The sequence below is a fragment of the Sceloporus occidentalis genome, unplaced genomic scaffold (assembly GCF_023333645.1).
Source record: "Sceloporus occidentalis isolate IW3139 unplaced genomic scaffold, rSceOcc1.0.p SCAF_77, whole genome shotgun sequence".
Classification (NCBI taxonomy): domain Eukaryota; kingdom Metazoa; phylum Chordata; class Lepidosauria; order Squamata; family Phrynosomatidae; genus Sceloporus; species Sceloporus occidentalis.
In genome coordinates, this window is record NW_028317057.1 from 377,817 (window position 1) to 394,003 (window position 16,187).

Here is a 16,187-nt window from a genome sequence, read left to right on the forward strand (position 1 = left end):
GTTATACAGTACAGAGCACTATGACTTTGTTTATCCAAAGATGCTCTGCATGCTTCTCAGCAACGATATCAATTTTTGTTCTTGCCGCGTATGTTTATGAGCAACAAATTTTGTTTCCCAGCCGTTCAGCTCACATGAAATCCCGGGGGCCTTTTTTTATCCGGAACAACATTCGGGGGTTCCCAAAGGGGGAGGTCCCTGACACCTTCTGGACTCGCCTTTCATTACAGAGGAAGAACAGTCAAGGATGTGCAGCAGTAGTAGTAGGGCATTGGGTCTGGGCAGGAAGACACTGGCAAATGATAGGAACATGCAACCCATTGAAGCAGGACTGAATTTTCCCAATATTATATATTATATATATTATATTGCCATCAATATTTATTTATCAATGAAGAATAATAGATGACATGATAGAAAGAAAATAAATAACTTGCCCACAAATTATAGGTTTGGCTAGAAGCATAAATGGGTTACTGTCTTAATTAAGTACACTCTACTCAGGAACAGGGGAAAAATGTCTATTGCAGTCACTATAATACACTATAGTAGTCACTACAGCTTCAATTCAACCCACAACAATGTTCTGCACCAGAATAAACTATTAATTAACTTGGAGTATGGTAGGTAAGCAATTAGCATTAATCTCAGCCTCTGCTAAGGCTATTTTTCTCCTGTGGCTCCCCTTTTAAAGACCGCCACATTGCATTACTATGACCATCCTCCCACCCCCCACATTTAAGGGTCTCGCGTGATGCCGAATAGGCCTTAAACCACTTTTATCTTTCTAATTTCTATGTAAAAGTCAGCCCTGACTTACATAATTTCCTCAATATTTTCAATTTGCTTATTTGAGGATTGTTCCTCGTTTTCAGAGATTTATATGAAAAAGCATGAATTTAGTAAAATGCATGCTATGTATATAAATCAATCGATAAACCCATGTAATGGTGTTTACTGAAAAAATAATATAATTATTTATTAATATGGCGCCATCATATTCTTCAGCGCTGTACAATGTGCATATACATGTATTACAAACCTTTGTGAATCCTCCCCCATTGTCTGAATAATAAATGGTATGATCCATACTAGATGTTAAATTAAATTTTATTGCCAAATTGATTGATGGTTGGACATTTATGATTGGAGATCGATGGAAGATTCTCCATTAGAAATCACCACCGTACAGGCGGAAAATTCTGATGTTCTTTGGTGGCCAAGGGAGCTTCCTCCTGAAGATGTTTAAGTACATTGATGAGACCTCAGAGGTTGCTCAATTGCTGTGGCCAGACATGAAACTAAGGGCTGGGTGATAGTTTCCCAAAGGGCAGCCTCTTGGTGATGTGGGCCACAGCCCAAATTGGTGGGTCATCAGTTATAGTGAGTTTTGATGAGTTTTGGTGATCAGTTCTTCCATAATCATGAGAGGTAAAATTCTATGTGGATCGCTCAGCTGTTCTTCTCCCAGCAGAGAGGCTTTCATTTCTCCGACAGCATCTTCAAACTCTTCAACGACTTTGACCACTTTCCAGTTGTCCTGTTGGAGGGCAGACAGCTGTTGTTGTAGCTGGTTGTTGGCCTCAGCTATCTGCTCATTGACTTCTAGAACTTTGAACAGTTCATTGTCAAGTTCCTCGGTCGCTTCAATAGATTCACGTGAGGACATCTCCATGGCATGATATCTGTCTTGCAGGTCTTGAATCCCAAGGCCACATGTTCTTCAAGCAAGGGGACTGCCTTACTCATGCCTTCCAGACGCTCTGTCAGCTCTTCGTTCTGCCTACGAAGGCTGTTGATAACTGACTGGAGCTCTTTGTTCTCCTGGGACAGGCCATGGGCGTGGTCTTCAGCCAGATTGAAATAATTCCGAGATATGTCTTCTCGTGACACCTGAGAGCTTCTCGAGGGGGTCTCACAATGTTCTCTCCTGTGTCCTGGTGACTGATTTTCATACCTCCGCCTCCTGTAGTCACCTTCTGGCTTTAGATGTTCCTCCAGACTTGAGAGTCTGTCCATAAAACAGGACATGGACCGTCTGTGTTCCATCTGATTCTGGAACATGGAGTTGTTGACCAGAGAATGCACGAGGTGCAGATGGAGTCCGGGTCCATGTCGTTGTCTGCGAGAGTCGTCTCTCTTTTTGCGTGTTAATAATATGATACAGAGGAGTATAAAAGCTCCAATGTACCCCACACACAGTAGTTGGCTCAGATACACATCGCGCTCGGCTTTGCACATCTTCACGGTCGCCTGCTCTGTTGAGCAATGACCTGTTTATGAGTCTTGCGCTCTATTTATAGCCTGTGCTACCGATGACATCACAATGAGGCTGCTGACGGAACACTGGGAATGATTGGTTTATGACATAGTGGGCGGGACTTGAAGGAGCCACGCCCAGTTTTAAAGGAAGCTTCTTGTAGGAGTGTTTTTGAAAGTACCGCCCACTATCAAGCCAGACCCACTGAATCATTCAACTAAATAATAGCAGTTAATAAATAAATAATGAATCATTCAACTAGAATTTAATAAATAGATACATTCTCCTGTATATTTCCGTTTTACTTTTATGTTCCTGATGACATCACAATGAAGCTGTTGACGAGAACATCAGGAACAATTGCTTTATGACATAGAAGGAGCCAAGCCCTTTTTTTGAGGAAGGTTCCTTTACGAGTGTGAGTGTGTTTTTAAAGGCACCACCCACTTTCAAGACACACCCACTGAATCATTCCACTAAATAATAGCATTTAATAAATAAATACATTCTCCTCTCTAATTGCGTTTCATTCTTTTGTTCCTGATGACATCACAGTGAAGCTATTGATGGAACATCGGAAAAGATTGCATTATGATGTAGTGGGGGCTTTAAGGAGCCACACCCAGTTTTTGAGGAAGGTTCCTTTCTGAATGCGTTTTTGAAGACACCGCCCACCTTCAAGCCATACCCACTGAATAATTGATTTCCTTGGTATAATTTCATAAATAAATAAATACATTCCCCTCTGTGTTTCCATTTGATTCCTCCGTTCCTGATGACATCACAATGAGGCTGCTGACAGAACACTGGGGATTGTTGGTCTATGACATAGTGGGCAGGGCTAGAATGAGCCACGCCCATTTTTGAGGAAGGTTCTTTTATGAGTATATAAATATATATATAATATATATCTTTGATATAATTTAATAAATAAATACATTATCCTCTGTGTTTTTTATTGGATTCCTCTGTTCCTGATAACATCACAATGAGGCTTCGGATGGAACACTGAGAATGATTGGTTTATGACATAGTGGGCAGGGCTTGAAGGAGCCATGCCCGGTTTTTGAGGAAGGTTCATTTATGAGTAAGTGTGTTTCTAAGCCCTGACTTACATCATTTTCTCAATATTTTCAATTTGCTTATTTGAGGATCGTTCCTCGTTTTCAGAGATTTATATGAAAAAGCATGAATTTGGTAAAATGCATGCTATGTATATAAATCAGTCGATAAACCCATGCGTGATACCGAATAGGCCTAAACCCATTTTTAGCTTTATTATGTCTATGTAAAATTCAGCCTTGACTTACATCATTTCAGCTTACATTGTCTTCAAAAGGTGATAATTATTGACCTTATTTGCACGCGCCTACCCAGAATCTATTGCAGTTGTGGCAGTGCCATTTCTGAAGGAAAAAGCAAGCCTTCTAGCTTGTCTGGTGTCTGTAGATAAGTGTTTAATAATTCTTCTACTACATATGTGTATATATATATATATATATATATATATATATATATATACATACATATATATACATATATATACATATATAATGTATCTGTTTGTTTTTGCATTACACATTTTAGTCCTTTTTTTCCAATAAACAATAAAAATATACATCCAAGAAGAAACATTAAGAATATATATTGCAACATTAAACATTACTGACAAAACAAATTAGTTTACAGATAAAAACACAGAAATATAGCTTATCTCCAAGGAGTCATTTTCATGCCATACTTGTCAGCCATAACTTTTCCATAAAACCATGTTTAGCGAATCTGCTTGGTCTGCCACCCATGGGATCTTTATTTAAATAGCTCAAATAAATCATACTTTTGGACGAAGGAAGAAATAAACTTAACACAGCCTCCACTTTTAAATCTACAGCCATTGATCTGTATCCTTTAGATGTTAACATAAATATATTTGAAACATTGCTTGCATTTTATATTTCCTTCTCAAAGGAAGCACTTCAGGCCCTTGAAGATCTCTTTTTGCTATGTGGTACATGATCAAAGAATCACTGTCAAATGATCTCCATCCTGGACGGCTATTAAAGGGAAGCTGTAAATTACTTCATGTAGTTTAAACATGATAGGTCTAGTGAGTTCTGTGATAATGCATTTGACGTATATGATAAATTATGAGACTAGCTGATCCTACTGCCTTTTCAAATGTTCCAGATGAGAAGTACGTCTACAGGCATGAATAATGGATAAGGGATATTTCCAATTCTAGGAAGGTATGTAAGTTTAGGAATAAGAAATGTATATATATGAACTTGAATTTCTATTGCTAGATTTTGCTATTTTGCTATTTTGTTTTAAGACAAGTTCTATGATTATAACACATTTTTTCCTGATGATAAGATTATAGGCATATACATGCACACTATTTTGAATTGCTATAAAATGTCCACTATGCATTTAGGTAGAAATATTTTATGTAACCTTGTCAATTTTTTATTTTCATTTAGATTTTAAATGTTTTGCAATGAAATTACCGGTGTATGTGGGATGATATAGTTTAGCAACTACTATCCCAGGTTTTGCTTATATAATGGTGAAAAATATAGACCTGTTATTTTACCTCTAGGTTTATTTCAATTAAATAAATCAGTTAGATTGAGAAAATATTGGCAGTTAAAGCTAAGATCATGTGAGTTTAATGCTTACGGGTTTCTTTAAGGTCCTATAACAGCACAGTTTTTAACGTGTGTGATTTAGTCAGGGGCGTACCTAGAGTATTTGGCACCCGGGGCGGATCCTGTAAGTGGCACCCCCCCCCCCAATGTAAAGACATCAACAAAATTATGTTGGCAAGAATATTTATTGCACCAATTTGTAAACTGTATGTCAACTGTAAACAACAAGAAATGAGAAAAAATAAATTAATAACTTCTAAGTAAAATAAACACGTTTAAATAACATTTACTGAACATATAACAGTGCTTTCTTTAATAACCCTCCAAAAAAACCAGAGTCCACATTGCCCACATTGCCCACATAGAACCTGACCAGCACCCAAATTACACACACGTGCCATCTTTGCCCCCAAACAGCCCAGCATGAGTCAGCATTGTTCCCAAACAGCCGAGTGTACGCCATCTTTGTCCCATAAACACGCTAACTGTGCCATCTTTGTCCCATAAACACCCTGCCTGTGCCATTTTTGTCCCATAAACACCCTGCTTATACCATCTTTGCCTTTTTGACAAATCAACTATACACCTATGATTAACACAAACACATATTCATTGATGCATTCTCACAAATTCATTAATTCTCACCCCCTTCTGCCCTATCTACCCCGTCTCACTCCCTTCTCCCTATCTACCCCCTATCCCTCCGTCTCACTCCCTTCTCCCTATCTACCCCCTCCTAACTATCTACCCTCTACCCCCTTTGAAGTTCACTTACCTTTCAGGAGTCCTGCGGTGGGGGTGCAAGGCCTCTGTCTCCCAGCTCTGCCACTGTATGGAACAGTATAGAGTGATGGGAGTTATGATGTACTTTAGAGCATAATGAAAAAGACATTGGAAATGGTACAGCATAACACCCATCACTCTCACACATTTACCAATCCACACTTACCAATCCACAGATTCCACATTTACCAATCCACACTTACCAATCCACAAATACCAATCCACACATACCAATCCACACATACCAATCCACAGATTCCACACATACCAATCCACAGATTCCACACTTATCAATCCACACATGCCAATCCACAGATTCCACACATACCAATCCACACATACCAATCCACAGATTCCACATTTACCAATCCACACATACCAATCCACACATACCAATCCACAGATTCCACACATACCAATCCACACATACCAATCCACTCTCACTGTCACTCTCACTGAATGATTTCCTACCTTTCCTCTTTTCTTTTTACAGCAGTCAGCTCCTTTTCTTCCTCTTCGCTCCTCTTCTTCTGTCTTCTTCCGGGGCACGGACGGCGGTGGGCGCGGCTTCAGTGTTGTGCGCCGGGATCTGACAACAAACCCCGGCGCACAGCAGCAGTTGCCGCGCGGATCGCGAGGGAGCGGTATCGGAGGTCTTTAACAGACCTCCGGCTCCCTTGAGTGATTTTAAGCCGGTTTTAAGCCGGCTTAAAATCACTCAAGGGAGCCGGAGGTCTGTTAAAGACCTCCGATACCGCTCCCTTGCGAGCCTTCTCCTCCAGCGGCGGACATTACTGTCCGTCTCTGGAGGAGTGCCGGGTGCCGGCAAGTTGGCACCCCCCTGATGAGCGACACCCGGTGCGGACCCCCCCTCCCGCCCCCCACTAGGTACGCTACTGGATTTAGTTTACAATAATGTATTATCACCCCTTCTCTTGATTTGAGCTCACTTCTCTTATCTCTCACTAATAATTTCATAACCTCATCAAATCAGAATTTCTTTCTATCTTGCCAGCTTTCCTCATGGGATTATATCTATGTAAGAAATTGTACAGGTCCAGACAAAAAGTAAGTTATTCCTACTTATTCCTACAATGGGCATGTGACCATAAGCACTGGACCATGGACCAATGAAAGAAGGTGGCCCGGTCTGATGAATCATGTTTTCTTTTACAATACGTGGATAGCCAGGTGCGTGTGCGTCGGCTACCTGGAGAACACATGGCACCAGGATGCATCCATGGAGACCCTACATTGCAACTTATAGGACTTAAGGGATCTGCTGCGAACGTCTTGGGGCCAGATACCACTGCACACCTTAAGAGTTCTAGTGGAGTCCATACCTCAACAGCTCATGGCCGTTTTGGCTGTAAAAGGGGGACCTACACAATATTAAGCAGATAGTCAATGTTATGGCCGATCGGTGTATATTACTTATTTCACTTCCTCCCAATTCATTGATTTTTATTTTAACTCTTCACACATTGATATCCCCAGCATTTCTCTTACAGAAAAGGCCATTACTAAGAATTGATTGTGATCTTAAAAATCTTTTGGTGCTGTCACACATGCAATGATGGATGAAGGCAGTGGTTGCTTGATCCTTATGAAATCTCCTAAGATCAAGAAAACATGAATGCATATTGGTAATGAGATGTTTGTCTCTGCAACATCACTAAAAAGCTATACTGTAAATGTATGGTGATTTGCTGCTGATGTCATACAACATATGTAATACTAATTTTAAAGGTACCATGGATAAATCACAATGCTTTTAATGTATGATAGTTATTTATATTTACTAAAACAATTGTATGTGTATAACCTTTTGGAGTAGTTGGCAAACTTCATCAATATTAGATTTCATTTATCAGAACAAGTAGCAGGGATAACAAATTATATTGTAAAATACCAGGAAACAAAGATGCATTTACCTACATTTACTAAATCTTACATAAAAGGAAAAATGCACCTAAAGCACTACATTATCACAAAAAAACTATATCCCATTTATGTGTTAACGTACAGTTTTTACTTTAAGTTCCAAACGCAAGATAACATTGTTGCTTACAAATCCAGTACTTGATGAAAATCATATAAAAGAAAAGGAGCAATGCTGTAAATCTAGAATTAATTTGCTTGCAAAATAATAACATGAAGTTTCTTCTCATCCAGCTTGGCCTATCAACTACTTTTGTTGCACTACAACATATTAACATGTCATATATGCTTCTATCACAACTAGTTGATAACCTCCAGTCAATTCCAATGCATTTCGGCAGTTAATCAAAGAGAGCAGGGAAATTGCAATATATATATATATATCTATATCTATATCTATATCTATATATATATATATATATATATATATATATATATATATATATATACATATATATATATATATACATACATATATATATATACATACATATATGTATATATACATACATACATATATATATATACATACATACATACATATACATATATATATACATAGATATACATATATATACATACATATACATATATATATACATATACATATATATATATATATATATATATATATATATATATATATAGTATTCCCATGTTACTTGTTCAAATGGAATCTACACTATTCTTACTAGGACCTCTTAGCTATCATATGCATAGTATAGTGTTGAATTGTCCTTTTAAAAGTGTATTGCATGTATTGCATGTCCAATTTTGAGTACAGCGTTACATTTTAATGTATGCCTATGCTGCACTGTATAGGTCTTTACTCTTAAAATCAAGCTACATATTTTATTCCATTATATACACAATACATTTTGCCTAGGGATTCAAGATATCAAAATTACATGTGATTAAGTTCTCTAGTATGGTAGATAATTGTGATATAATAATATAATTACATTTTCTCTGGCTGTCTGACTTTATTTTGAACCACAGTCACATGTTTCAGATATTATTCAGATCTAAAAAAAACACAAAGCTTGTTGAGAGACAAGATCAGTTTAGCTGGGTTACAGGTAAATATATCTGCTAATCTGGAACAGAAACAAATGGCAATGTGAAGTCATGCAAAACTATTACATAAATAATCCCTTTAATTAGCCCTCACTAGGTCACCCATCAGAAAAAAAAGGAATAAATATACGGTGAATGGAACGACCTGTACCCCGACTGGGTACTCCCGCCAATCGTTACTTCCTTCTCCCCATGGCCATCAGGATACCAGCGATTAACCCCTTCATCGCCAGACAGAACCAGCGTTGCAGAGAGAAGGGGGGACACCGCTGCAACAGGGCTGCTTTACCACTGTGGCTAGCTGAAGCTGAGCTACACCGTGTGGCTATTGTCCTGAAAAGGACAATAAATGATCCTAGCAGCCCAGAGCTGCACCGGCACTGTGGCTAGCCGAAGGTGAGCTACACAGTGTGGCGATTGTCCTGAAAAGGACAATAAGGGATCATAGCAGCCCACCCCAAGTATCAGACAGCACTCATGTTGAGGTGAAAACAGGACTCACTTTATTTGGAAACACACAGCCTTATATACAGTCTGACAGTGCAAGGGACTTAAACATATTCCCGCCCTGCCCAGACAGCCTGGCGCCATTCTCAGGGCAACAAGCCCTGCAATGTCTGGATAACCTTAAGCCGTCGTTCTCTGAGTGATCCCGAAGGAGCGGCTCTGACCCCGAGGTACCGATGGATAGCTCAGGGTCCTGAGGATATCCTGTCCAAAAAGCGTTGCGATTGGCCAAGGGGACCCTGAGGGGCAGCAGTTCAATGTTTCCCTGGAACGGACCGCGAGGTAGCCGGCATGCATATGGTAACCGCACCGGCTGATCTCCGCTCTCCTGGAGGTCCAAGCGACCGGGACTCTACAGGAAGCTCCCTCTCCGAACCACCCCTGGTCTGTACCCCACACCTGTGGGTTTACTCCATGAAAGGGCACTCTGGTGGGGTCCGGGATACGAGGGGTTAAAGTCCGTGGGTAGGGCATGTGACAGGCACAGACAGGGTAGGACATGAGGGAGAACAACGCACAATGATCACCACATATACTGAGAAATACAGAAATACATACTGGTGGCAAGACCTAGAACTGCAGGCGCCTATACTTATAGGCTATGGTCTTGCCACACTCAAGATGGCTGCCGGATTCCACCAAATGGGAAGTGACATCAGACTTTCCATATTTTGGCGCCAAAACCCCTAATTGGTGCCTAGTCACTTCCCATCCCTTATATTCCCTCAGTGGACATCAAGACCTTGCCCACTGATGGTTGTGCCTATGTTTCATAGTGCTATTCCTCAGTGCGCGTTTTGGTTTTCGAGTTCAGTGTTTGACTTTACTCCTGACTTCTGGCATCCTGACCTCGGCTTGACCTTGACCCTGTCTGCTCCCTGTGTCCTACCTGCATCAGTGTCTCCAACCTTGCTGTGCGTGGCAGGTTTCCTTTAATTTTCCAACTACTGACATAAGACTTGCTGTTCTATAGTTGGCTGTGTCTTCCCTGCTACCTTTTTTCGTGAGGTGTACCACAATTGCCAACATCCAGTCTTTTGGAACTAATCCTGTAAATAGTGACTGGTTAAATAAGTCTGTAAACGGTTTTGCCTACACACTACAAAGGAATTATCAATTGGATCTAAATTTGCCCCCCTGTGACTAAATGTATTCAGGTTTTTAACCGAATAAAGTCAGAACTTGAATTTGCTCCATCCTTTCCTGGGGTTATCTCTGACAACCCTTGATCTCAAAAGATGCCCTTTCTAAAAGTAGAATCTAAGATGGAGTATGGCTTACCACTGTGGAATGTAGAGAATCTGAAGAGGAATCCTGGTCTCATTTGTTTTGTTCTCAAAAGAGTGGTGATAGATTAGGGAAGCTCTGGATTTTGTCGAATTTTTAAAAAAATCTCTCGCTGTAAAGGTTCCATAGTTATGTAACACTGAAATACATGAGTATCATTCATTCTCCCATATGTCCTCCATATAGTGACTATAGATTATATGGGATTTCATAAAGGACAATCAATTTCCGTAATGGACAAAGTAAAAAAGAGGTGCATTGAAGAAGATATAAACAGGAGAAGTGCAGAATGAAGATAAAAAAAGCGATAAGACATCTCAAAATAGCTTTCTAGAACCATGCAGTGTTTGATAGCACCAGTAGCGTACCTAAAGGGGGGAGGGGGGCGGTCAGCCCTGGGTCCCACTCATCAGGAGGGTGATGGCCGCCTAACACAAGTCCACAGCTTACTGCTGTGGCGCCCACGCACTGTATGAGGAAACTCTTTTCCTGCGCAGAGGGAGCAGGAATAGTTGAGTGAGTGAAGGAATGAATGAAGTTAGTAGAGAGTAAGTTAGTGTTTAGGGGCAGAAATGGCACAGGTAGGTTGATTAGGGTGGCAGATGTGGCACAGGCAGGCTGATTAGGGTGGAGAGTTGGCAGAGACAGGCTGTTTCAGGGGCAAAGTAAGCACAGACTGACTGTTTATGGGGCAAAGTTGGCACAGGCAGGCGGTTTCAGGGGCAGACTTGACATGGGCAAGCTGTTTCAGGGGCAAAGTTGGCACAGACAGGCTGTTTCAGGGGCAGACTTGGCATTGGCAAGTTGTTTCAGAGGCAGCAGTGGCACAGGCAGACTGCTTCAGGGGCAGAGTTGGCACAGGTAGGCTGCTGAATGGGCAGTGGTGGCACAATCAGGCTGCTAAAGGGGCAGCGGTGGCACACGCAGGCTGTTTTAGGGGCAGACTCCTACCACGTCAATGTCTGGCTTAGTGTATAGTGGTGGGAATTATGCTGTACCATAGCTGTTCAGTAAATGTTATTTATTTAAATTAATAACTTTATTCTTTTGTTGTAGAATATTTTTTCCAGTTGATATACAGTTAAAGATTTGTGAAATAAATATTCTTGCCAACATTATTTTTTTTGACTTGAAGAAATGTCCCACAACCTCACAAATCTATAAGGCTGGCCAAAATCTGGCAGCAGGCAATAGGGCCAATGCAGGGTGGTTCCTCCCACAAACCATTATCTCCACTTGCGCAGCAGATTCTGCATTGATTGCTTGGACACCGGCTGGATACATGCAGCCCTACAAAGGCTGAGTGATTAGCATGTGGCCTCAGGCCTAAAAGTGTCAGGCCCCATCTGGCCCTGCTACCATTGTCCTTAGAAATACTCACACTCTATACTTAGAGTATAGATACAGCAGGTCATTGGATACTTAGTTTCAACTCAATTGAATACTCATATTTAAGCTGCTCCAATGTGTATTTCAGATATAAAATACCGTAACTACAATTAGTGGTGTATTTTGCCTAACCTAGGATTAACTAAAGGCAGTACATCAGCCCCCAACTATGCTCTTGCTACCAATGCTGCCTCCGTGTGTGCTGAGTGGAGAGATGTAACATCATAACTTAATGCTTAATTTCGTAAGGATGCACTGTGCTGCGTAAGGTTGCCGAAAGCTGTACTGACTAGTCACAGTGTAACTGGGCCATATGATCACTCAACGGGAGTTGAGCTTAGCCTTGCAGTCTAAACAAGAAAACATTATTAAAGGAACAGTGTAATAACCTTGACAACCCTACTATAGAAGAATGCATATTTAATTGTGAGTACTTGTGAGTAATTGTGAGTACTTTAATGTGTTCTTCTACACAAAAAAATGTAAAAGAAAACAATTATCTGACAGAGAATTTGCAGCTGCAAAATCTTCATTTTCCTTAATAAACTGACATAAACACTGATTGGCTGCTTAAGCTGTCAATCAGTGTCAGGAAAGTGCCCGCGTTGAAATCAATGTAAAGTCTTTATACATGATGCCTTCATGCATCATTCCCCAGTGCCAGTAGGGAAATTAATTTGGTGGAATGCATCCCCTGCAGGGCATCTAGCTGGGGGTGGGGAAAATGGACCACATGGAAATTTAAAGGGACCACACACTTATCATATGTATTCAAGTGCATATGATGGCTGCAGTGTCCCTTTAAATAGAAAAGTAAGGTGATTGTCTAAGTAAAAGTAAAACTTTTTTATCTTTCCTGGTGCTGAAAAACTGAACTGTTGCCCCATAAGCAAAGCACCCCTTGCTACAATGCCTACTGCTGACCCAAACTTATAAAATCACAATAATTATTTTATATCCAAATCATTCTACAAGCACTTTCAAATATTCAAATCAACATATCCCTTTTCATACTCAGAAATGTGGAAACACTTTATTACAACACCATACTTTTTATTTAAAAAAAAAATCATATATTGCATATTCAAAAGCGTGCTTTGGAAGATCCCATCTGGTTTATGGTTCTTAAATCTAGTGTCTATTTATTGTATTATGAATGAAAACATCCCCTAGATAACAGATAACAAAATTTGTTCCACTACGTATATCACAATTCAGTTCGGCTTCATGTTTGATTCCTACTATATAGGCACGTGTGTATAATAAGATACAGATTTCAATTTTCATAAAATGTATTCCATGTTTTGATATGAAAATTCATAATACAGTACCTCACTCACTAACAACATTAACCCCTGCATATCACTGTGGCCACACAGAGTCATAAGTTGGGAAGTGTGTTTTGTTTTCCAGTTACAAAGTTCTCAAATAGAAATTTAAAAAAATATATATTTGTTTATATCAAGGATTAATTCCTTGCTATATGAAAGTACTTTTATGCAAATTCTGAATAGAGACATCATGAGCCCTCTACTGCATTATGCTCATTCAGAGCTTGCAAGTCTGTTTCAAATTTTTCTGTTTATTGCTATGTCATGACCTTTTGTTTTATTAATCCTACTGGGTCTGAGACTTTTCATTAAGATTGCGCTCCTATAGATCCACTCAATGCCATTAGAGGACTGAGGGAGATTCTGACACAGAGAAGCATTGCTTAAGGTATTTAGGGAACAATGTTGGGACCAAAAATTTGTTTTAATTGACGTTAAATAAAAGCAGATTAAGAGGAATCAGCACACTTGAGTCTTTTAAGCCTGAAAAGGGCTATCTTGACTACATTCAAGATGGCAGGCGCATGTTTCTTTGAATAGGTTTTTAAAGTGAGTGGGTGTCTGATATGGTTTATAGAACTTCAGAGAATAAGATTCTACATAGTTGACAAGGAAGGAGTTATAAAGCTGTGGAAAGAATGAAGAAGGGTGTTAAAGGCTCTGTTGGTGAGAGTGGGTGGGTATGAGAGCCTGTGATGTGGATTTTAGTAGTCTTTTGTGTGAGGAGAGTAAACATTTGAATAGAGGTTTTTCAGGTGAAGGTGGGAGGGTTGGTTGAGTGAATAGATGTGAGGGGTAAAGGAAAGGACTTTCTCTTTTGGGAAGGTTGTGGAATTCTTCACAGTGATGAAGAGATCAAAAATTATGGTTAGAGGAGATGGATGCCAGGATTCAAGATGTATTTTCAGAGAGACAGTGAGTTAGAAAACAGGGCAAGAAGTAAGAAAGGTGAATTATCACGTTGTCAACATAGAGGTGATACTGAAATGCAAAAGAAGAGATCAGTTTTAGAGTGGATTTATAAACAGAGAATAAATAGAGAAGAGTAACTGCCCCAGAATGGAACCCTGAGGCACACCCTAAACTTATGGTCAGGGAGGTAGCATTTGAGCCAGGAGAGAGTCTATGTCATGGATGCCATAAGAATTAACACTTTGCATGTAAAAAGGGTAGTCAACAATTCAAAGGCTGTAACTCATTTGTACAAAAGATCTAATATAAAGATGATATATGTAATGTTTATTTTTACTGTATTCATAAACATTTGAAAGTAGTCTCGCTGTTTCAACTTCATCTCTGTGTATTAATGTTAATGTTCTGAAATGTAATAATGAGCAGTGTAACATGACCTTGCCTTGTACTTCCATTTTTTAAGGTGAAACATGTAAGGTCAAACCTAGTACAGACCACAGAATAAATTCCATTGAACTGATTGTAGCTATCAGCTGCATTCTATTTGAATGTTAATTTATTTACACAATGAATATTAGTAGAATGTTGCAATACAACTCAAACCACAGGATGAAGAAAGAAAAACAGACTACAGACTCCATTTCTTTTCACAATGGAACAAACCACTCTGACTATATGAATTTGACAAAAAGTAGAAATTGATAATGGCATCACCAGGGAAAGGTTGTTATATCACTGGCTAAGTCTATGTGTTTATCATCCAAAATGATAGTTGGTCCATCCATGTTCTCAAACACTTCATTTTTTGTGAAAAAAATCAATTAGCTTTTTTATGATATCTTATTCTGGGAATGGTTTAGTTAATGGCTTGTGTCTAGCAGAACAATGCCGACATATTTATATCACTATTTCATTTATAAATTAAATAAATGGCATCCCATCCTCCACCCTCAGCCATATCAGCTATCTTTTTATGCCCAAAAGCCTTCTTGAATGGCACAGTTTAGCTGGTAGAAATCATACAATTCCTAAATACATTAAGCTGTGTATTTTTTGTAGATTGCTTGGATCACCTGCAGATTAGATGTAATATCCATCTTCCTTCTTGAACTATAAAGCCTTCTGACGGTATATCTCTCAGGTATTTTTGGCTTCAGCTGTTCAATGGTTGTTCAGGTCATTGGACTACATGCTAGATCTTAATGATATTATTAATATTCAGTGAGGGTATAACAACATGTATTACTGAATTTAGTGTCTCCCCTTCACATTGAGGAAAACTCAGGACAATTATAAACTCTAAACAGACAAGGGCACAATAGCAAGGTTAATTGGTAACAAAAATGCAGGAATGTGGCGCTATATGCAATGATAATTTATATTTGACAGTATCTTAAGTTGTGTGTTACTGTGTTTGTTGCCCAATTTGCTCTGCATCTTATGTCTGCATACTGTATGTATCTAGTGTTGTATAGTGATGGTACACTTTATATAGACGCATGAAAGATACGAGAATCGACATTATTACTATTGAGTAAGTAACTACACCTTTAGATGCTTTTTTCAAAAAATTTTACGCACAACATAAAGCTAGGAGGAAAACATCATCAATATAATGGGTCTTAATATTAGCTTGATGATTTGTTAAAAAGCAAATATCTTGAAACATCTCAACTATCTGATTTGTTTTGACTATAGTTGATAAAAGAGTTTAGTATGAATAAAGTGGTCTAATATATGTCAATTTCTATGTCTATATACAAAAATATTTATGCATAATATTTTGTGACCTGATAAAAGACAAATTAAAAGTGGGAAAAATGATAATCTAAATCTTAACTTTTCATGATTAAAGTCTCTGTTTTAAATCACTTATAAGGACCCTATTTGTAATCAAGTACCCAGCTGCAAATGACTGACTAGTGTCCTAATAACGACGGTATACTAGTGAGATCTGACAGGCATCCCCTGCAACATCAGAACAAAAAGAGAAAGACTATTGCTGGTGATAGATACAGATTTAAAGATGATTTTTTTACATCTGCAGAACAT

At 39.1% G+C, this 16,187-nt stretch overlaps 1 protein-coding gene across 1 annotated transcript in view; it reads right to left on the minus strand.

Moving 5' to 3' along the window:
* LOC149285548 (vascular endothelial growth factor C-like) overlaps positions 1-2,241 on the minus strand; it is a 141,397-nt gene extending 139,156 nt beyond the window's left edge. Inside the window, exon 1 of the mRNA XM_089495162.1 lies at positions 1,746-2,241. Within this exon, the coding sequence (XP_089351288.1) occupies positions 1,746-2,241 (496 nt within the window). The remainder of the gene's footprint in view (positions 1-1,745) is intronic.
* Positions 2,242-16,187: the final 13,946 nt, after the last annotated feature.